This window comes from Rhipicephalus microplus, chromosome 1, assembly GCF_043290135.1.
Source record: "Rhipicephalus microplus isolate Deutch F79 chromosome 1, USDA_Rmic, whole genome shotgun sequence".
NCBI classification, from domain to species: Eukaryota; Metazoa; Arthropoda; class Arachnida; order Ixodida; family Ixodidae; genus Rhipicephalus; species Rhipicephalus microplus.
Window position 1 is genome coordinate 108,354,689 of NC_134700.1, and position 7,793 is coordinate 108,362,481.

The 7,793-nt window shown below is 39.8% G+C and overlaps 1 protein-coding gene across 6 annotated transcripts in view; it reads right to left on the reverse strand.

Moving 5' to 3' along the window:
- Positions 1–6,513, reverse strand: part of LOC142796415 (uncharacterized) — a 157,212-nt gene extending 150,699 nt beyond the window's left edge. For all 6 annotated transcript variants that reach the window (XR_012893826.1, XM_075886951.1, XM_075886928.1 and 3 more), the window contains exon 1: positions 6,400–6,513. Coding sequence is in view for 5 of the 6 variants with exons in the window: in XM_075886951.1 (XP_075743066.1) it covers positions 6,400–6,507 (108 nt within the window). In the remaining variant the exon portion in view is untranslated. The remainder of the gene's footprint in view (positions 1–6,399) is intronic.
- Between the last annotated feature and the right edge of the window lie 1,280 nt (positions 6,514–7,793).

Consider the following 7,793-nt stretch of genomic DNA (forward strand, 5'->3'; position numbering starts at 1 on the left):
ATATCACTTTCTAACTTCATAAAAATGCCTCTATAAATTTTGGCATTACATAAAACATAGCAAGGAACCATTTACTCAAATATGAGCTGACGGAAAGCCCGTGACAGATCGGTGTGACATTACTCAGCAATTCAACAACCACTTTCAAAGTATATTCTTTAGAGCAACTGCATGCGCTTGTGACGACACTGTGCCCGAACTATCAGATGCGAGTTTTCTATTGTGTCCTGGCGTATAAATTATGTTACTTAACGTGAAAGCTAAGAGTTCTTGTGGTGTCAATGAAATCTTTAACAAATTTTTCCAGCGATATGCGGAGTTCATAGCCAACTGTCTCGCGATTCGATTTCGTGTCTCAGTCATTACTGCACAATTGCCTAATGACTGGAAGACAGCCTGGTCCGCGAATCTCTGGAAAATAATGCTGCACTCACAGAACATCAGCATGACTTTCGAGAAGGGTATTCAGCAACAACTGAATTAATACCGGTAGATCATTCGTTCACTTCGTCTCCTGATTCTAACGGCCAAGTAGACGTAATATGTCTTGATTTTAGCAAAGCTATGACAAGGTTCCACATGATAAACTAATCGTAAAGCTTAGAAATTTAAAAAGTTCCAACGAGTCGACTGTCATTCTGCCGCAAACCGCAAACTTGCGATTGACCCACCGCCGTACCTGACCTCCTTATGAACCAGACCCAAAAGGCATCATCCCGCTGAATTCCTAACACCTTATTCTGCAGAAGAGACGCTTATAAGTACTCATAATTTCCACGCACGGTCTCAGACTGAAATGAAATAACTTAGTCATTCTCATAGTATCTATTTCTCTTTCACTCGAAAATATCAATGTCTTGCAAATCCAGGATACCGATTTTTTATTTCAGTGATTTTTCTCCTTTCTTTTTCTTTTTTGTCCTCGTGTATGTACCATTTTCTGTATACATATGTATTTTTTGTCTCGTTCGCTCAAACTAAGTATTCCTGCTGAACCAACCTTTCAAACAGTCTTTTTTTTTTCCTCGTGCCGTACGCGAATCGAATGCAATGCCTGAATACATACTGCAGAGCCCAACCATATCGACGTTTGTCCACGCTATTTCTAACCATGAGACACCGTGTTTCAACATAAACTTATTGTTTTCATTGCTGAGCTGAACGCTCAGTGAGCAAGTGCTCTTTTGCGCATTTTTTTATTTTCGTCATTCTTTTGTTGTTACTTTTCTTTTTTTAAGGAACATTTTTTCTATTCTTGTATTTGCTTGCTGAAATTTTCACCTGCAATATTTTATGTTCTTATATTATACTAATTCCCGTTTTTCCCATGCTCTAAGTACTGTTCAAAACACATCTCTTTGCTTTTTTTTCTTTTCCTGGAAAGTATACTCAGAGTTCGTTACTTTTGTCTCCTTTACCTTTTTGTGCAACTGACTCCTGCTTACAGCTTTCACAGCGAGCTGGCAGTACGAAATAAATAAACAAATTTGTTACTTTCTCAGCTTCAACAATCAAAATGATCGTATTTATTGTTCTGCAGTATTTATGTATTTATTTTTGTGGCTATCGCACAACATATGAAGTATGGATTTGTAGAATCCTTCTTTTTTTTTTTAGTATATACTTATACCAACAGCGCCCTCTGGGGGCAATGTTGTAGGGGGGTTTACAAATTCAAAGTACATTTAAATCAGTGGGGACAATTTTAATTGCACGGCACTCAAAAAATAAAAACAAATCAAAAATACCTAAATCACAGCATACGTTACCACACGTTATTACGAAAGAATCTTCTATGTCGCTCCTTATATTTACTATGACTGTATGAAACACCCACCCCAAAAATTTGTAATGACATTTATTGTAGCAACTATGTCTTCTTAAAACTGCCCACTTTCTTGGACCGAAGGGTGTACAGTAAGTAATAAATAAATTAACAAATAAATAAATAAAACAACAAATAAATACTTTCATGCCGGTGAGAGCGACGCGGTCCGCGGCCAGGTACCTTTCAATGAAGCAACGCGATCCCACGAAACAATAAAAAAAAACTCGAACACAGGGCGAATCGAAATTGCCCTGGTGACCATGTTAAGCGCAGTCATAGCTGTTTTATCGACCAGTTTTGCCAGCACGCGAAGCGTTATTAGGAGTTGCGAATACTACCAGCCATTCTCATATTATTCTTCACTATGGCAAGAATGTGCAACAACTACTTTCTTGCAAGTATGCGGACGAGCTAAACGTATTTCAGAATGATTGCCGTTAATGGAAACACAACCAGTGCACCTTTCTTTTCAGAAGTGATGTTACAGCCACGGCCGGTGGGTAAAAAAATATTATATCGCACGCATAATGGGAATGGATGATAGGTGAAGCACAATTGAGGAAGGCTGATATGATGCACTGAATTCAACGCAACGTTGCGAGGCGGACGTAAATTATGCTGTACATGACTTTCTTGTCGTGATTATGACGTTTGTGCCAGGTATTTGCGTTCTATTCACGTCACGTGTTGCAAATTTTGTATATGTTAAGCCAGCGAAACGGTCGCGAGAGCGCTACGAGCGTAGCGTGTATTCGTGTTTTACATAGCACCGATGTCACGATCATCACGCTTGGACGTTTCTTTTACCTTGGTCGTCTATTCACGTCACCTAATACCAATTTTGGTATGTATAAAGCAAGTGATATACATGCGAGAGCACTTTATTCTTAACTTGTACTCAAGGTTTTCATGAAACGCGTATCATGATATCATATTTGTATATGTAATTTACCCTCGTCATTCGTTCAGGTGAGATAATACAAAACTTCGTTTATGTGAAGCTAGCGAAGCAGCTACGAGCGCATAAGGAGAATGGCAAGTAGCCACGCTCTTACATGACACGCATTTAATGATTATCATGTTTGCACAAATCATATACCTTCGTCGACCACTCACGTCACGTAATACCAGATTTGATATATGACAAGCTAGCGAAACGATCGCGAGTGCATTATGAGCATGGCATGTAGTCATTGTCTTACATAAGGCGCATGTCATGACTATCATGTTCGCACCAATCGTATACCTTCGTCTTGTATTCACGTCACGTACTACAAATTTTTGTAAATGTCGTGCTATCTAAACAGCCGCGGGCGCACCATGAGTGTGGCATGTTGTCATGTTCTTATTGACACACACGTCATGATCATCATGTTCGCACCAGTCATATACGTTCGTCATTTATTCACGTCACGTATTACCATATTCGGTATATGTGCAGCTAGTGAAACGGCTGTGAGGTGAAGGCGGAAATGTCGAGGCCCGTGTGGTCAGATTTGGGTGCACGTTAAAGAACCCCAGGTGGTCGAAATTTCCGGAGCCCTCCACTACGGCGTCTCTCATAATCATATGGTGGTTTTGGGACGTTAAACCTCACAAATCAATGAAACGGCTGTGAGCATACCATGAGCTTGCCATGTAGTCATGTTTTTACATGGCATGCACGTTATAATTATTATGTTTGCACCAGGCATACACATTCGTCATCCGTTCACGTTCTGTTTTACTGAATTTGGTACATGTGAAGCTATTGAAATGATCGTGAGCACACCATGAGCATAGTGCGTAGTCATGACTTACATGATACGCATGGCATGATTTTAACGTGAGGGCCTGTCAATCATGTTCGCCATGCAGTCATGTCATACCACACCAGTTTTGCAATATGTTGTGAGCCCGAAACAACCGCAGAAGCAAGACGATGGCATAAGTAAGTGCTGACGTTCATGACACACACATCGTAATTTTCATATTATGACTTAGTTGGCCAGCCTGTCAGAGGCACTTCTACTGTTCACCCTGATTATCCCACTACGTTGTTTCCATCTGTCGGCTCCCATCTTGATTTTATAATATGGTTAGATAGATAGATAGATAGATAGATAGATAGATAGATAGATAGATAGATAGATAGATAGATAGATAGATAGATAGATAGATAGATAGATAGATAGATAGATAGATAGACAGACAGACGGACAGACAGACAGACAGACAGACAGACAGATAGACAGATAGATAGATAGATAGATAGATAGATAGATAGATAGATAGATAGATAGATAGATAGATAGATAGATAGATAGATAGATAGATAGATAGATAGACAGACAGACAGAGAGACAGACAGATAGATAGATAGATAGATAGATAGATAGATAGATAGATAGATAGATAGATAGATAGATAGATAGATAGATAGATAGATAGATAGATAGATAGATAGATAGATAGATAGATAGATAGATAGATAGATAGATAGATAGACAGACAGACAGACAGACAGACAGACAGACAGACAGACAGACAGATAGATAGATAGATAGATAGATAGATAGATAGATAGATAGATAGATAGATAGATAGATAGATAGATAGATAGATAGACAGACAGACAGACAGACAGACAGACAGACAGACAGACAGACAGACAGACAGACAGACAGACAGACAGACAGACAGACAGACAGATAGATAGATAGATAGATAGATAGATAGATAGATAGATAGATAGATAGATAGATAGATAGATAGATAGATAGATAGATAGATAGATAGATAGATAGATAGATAGATAGATAGATAGATAGATAGATAGATAGATAGATAGATAGATAGATAGATAGATAGATAGATAGATAGATAGATAGATAGATAGATAGATAGATAGATAGATAGATAGATAGATAGATAGATAGATAGATAGATAGATAGATAGATAGATAGATAGATAGATAGATAGATAGATAGATAGATAGATAGATACGGCCAGTGTCACCGAAGTTTACTAAGAAATGCTTTGCAATAAAAGTTACAGCCGACGATATATAGAACCTGGCGTTGATCGGATAGCAATAGCCAGACGTTCACCACACTGGCTAGCTGAGGTTAATTTCACCAAGTTTTCTACAGGTTACCAACTGCTATATTTGCTGCGCGAAATGCATTTAACAGAACTCTTGTCACCCTAGAAAAAAAGCTCGATATAAACATTGTCCCTCAGGGTCGCTATGCAGGATCCCTCAAGCTACACGAGCACCGGAGTTTTCTTCAAGCTCGCCCTACGCGGTCGCTACATGACAGTGTGGACAGCAAGAAAACAACCTTGCGTGATGTGGCTGAAAAAATTTGCGTCACATCACAAAGCCACACGGGACATTTCACGCGGTTTACTAAGAAACACCGTGCATGAACGCTTCAGCGCCGTCACACAGCGAAAATATCGACTTTACTGAAACGCCAGCGTAGGTACCCCTCTATCTTTTTTGAACTGCACGTTGCTACTACCATAGGTGAGCTCGAAGGCGTTTGTCCTCTTTCGTGCAAATTTTTCTTTCCAACAGCAAAATGAGTATTTCCCCTATCGAAGGCAACAACAGCACGCACACGGCACTCTGGTACAGCTCCTTTCTCTTCAAGCGAATATTACAGGTAAATAAATGAATGTGCAGTAACTTGCCTACCTCAAGTACAAGTCCAATATTATTACATGCTTCTTACATGCACGTCTAGAGATTTTCTGCAGTAACAAATTAATAGAAACCATGTCTTCGCAAACAAGTACATAGTAGGGGCTTTCAGCTTGTACGTACACTTTTTTACGTTACCGAGCACCCGGATACCAGTAGAAATCTGCGCATGCGTGACCTGTACGTCATCGTTTCTTTTCGCCTGCTCTTGCCCGTTCAGTTCGGCGCTGCGTCGCCAACAAGACTACGCTGGTGACAAGCTTTAAGTAACTAAATGTTGTGTTATTACGGCTTCAGGGCTAATTACTCACCATGGCAGCCAACAAAAGAGTACTTAAAGATTAACATATTATCTAAGCCTACAAGGTTAAGCTACATGCAGCATCGGTAAGCAGACACGTTATAACCCGAGTTCACTATTCTACAGAACATTGAGTCTGACGCCAGGGAGTCTAAGTTGAAAGAAATTGAACAATAAGCACAAAAAATATGCGCGCATGAAGAGTACAGGTGTAAGAAAAAGGCGACTGCTAATTTCGAAAACTGGTGAATCCGAGGGTGACGTATACGCGAAGCAAATAGGAAAGCAGTGTGATGTGTCACCGAGTGTTCCCTGAAGGTTCAAAGTTCTGTCCCCAATACACCAATATTTTTCCCTGGGACATGAGAGCTAAGTAATGCAGAGTCTAAGTATATGATCTATTGTGTGTAACCGCCACTCTTATCGCTTGCAGCCACAGGCGCTACTGGGCGTACCATTCGGCTTTCTTGCACAAAACACTGAGACATTTTGCAAACAAGTGCTGCTATTTGCGCCCACGCTTGTGAGAAGACATGTGATGTTTTGAGAAGACGCAAACTTCTGGAAAAACCTTGCCTTACTTTTTGCACGTCTTCAAGAGTAGGCCTGCCGTCGTAGTCAAAACTGGCAGATACAAGCCCGAAAATACTAATCAAAATGGCAACCATCATGTTCATCGGACTGTTCATGGTATAACAGGTAGAGCAAGCGCACTTACTTTATATTTATATGCAAATATATGCCACCTTACAGACATATTTTTGGCTGGCAGTTCTTTCTTGCGTGAATACCAATACATGTCTAGTAATTGCACTTTAAAGTTCAAGCAGTTCCTCCAGAAGGTCTTATGAAGCAACCTTCAAAGTCTTTTTTGTAATTTGTGGGTTTGCTTCACCTTAGATATTTAGATAGAAATACGTTCTGTTCGATTGATGTGAATAAACCAGTATGGTCAAAAATTTCTTTCAATAGACAACTACTAGACCTTTTTATCACGTAGAGCTACATGATGTCAGTCAAATTCAGCTACTAAGGATGCCACGTCGTCGGAGCAAAAGAGCAAAGCTGACAAGGTGTTGTCCTGCTAAACGCGAGGGCATAAGTTCTATTCCTGGTCACGAGACCGCACCTTTATCATAGTTAAATGCGAAATGGAAAAAGTACGCAGCTGCTTTAAGTCTTCTTTCAGTACTAATTTTTATAGGTTACAAATTTTTTTGGTGATTTTACTACACCTCTACCTAAAGAGCACGAGCATTGTATTCTGAGCCCTCCTAGAAAAATGACGCCGTGTCCTATATATAAGAAACCAGGGCTTAGTGAATGTGAAGGGTAAGGTGTTGAATTCAAGGGATGACGCTAAACGTATTTTTGCCCTGTTATCCCGTGTAATCATTGTGGAAGTGGCACGTAGCCACCATGGGCATTACTTACTGTGCCTAAAAGGTCAAAAAGCAGGTTTTTGTGGCCTGATACACAGCTTCTCATGACTATAAATTGGCTGTCGTATAGTTGTTGGATCATCATGAAATATTATAATGATCCAACATTTATGATGAACATCCTAATAAATAAAATAGCCAATCTCTCATGATGAACATCATAGGAGATTCTCTACTTTTGCTTCGCAGCTCCAAATGATTTCCGCCTATGTCGGCAAGGGCAAGCCAATTGACCTCCACCTCACTATTGTCATCTTCTAACACCTTCACGCATTTTTATATAGTGCCAAACAAATTCAAGATCATTTCGTACTATCTTGCTATTAAAGACGCCATACATGCTACCTGAATAATCTAGGCAGGTTTCTCGACCAGAGTCACAAGAAATCAGGAACTGTCACTGAAGGTACAGCTCCTGATTTGCGTGAATGAATTCAGAGCTCTGACAATCACGTAGCCCAGGTTTCCTATGTTTAGGACACAAAGATTTTCTATTCCTTGGGTGATATGTTAGCGTAATATCCGCTTTGCAA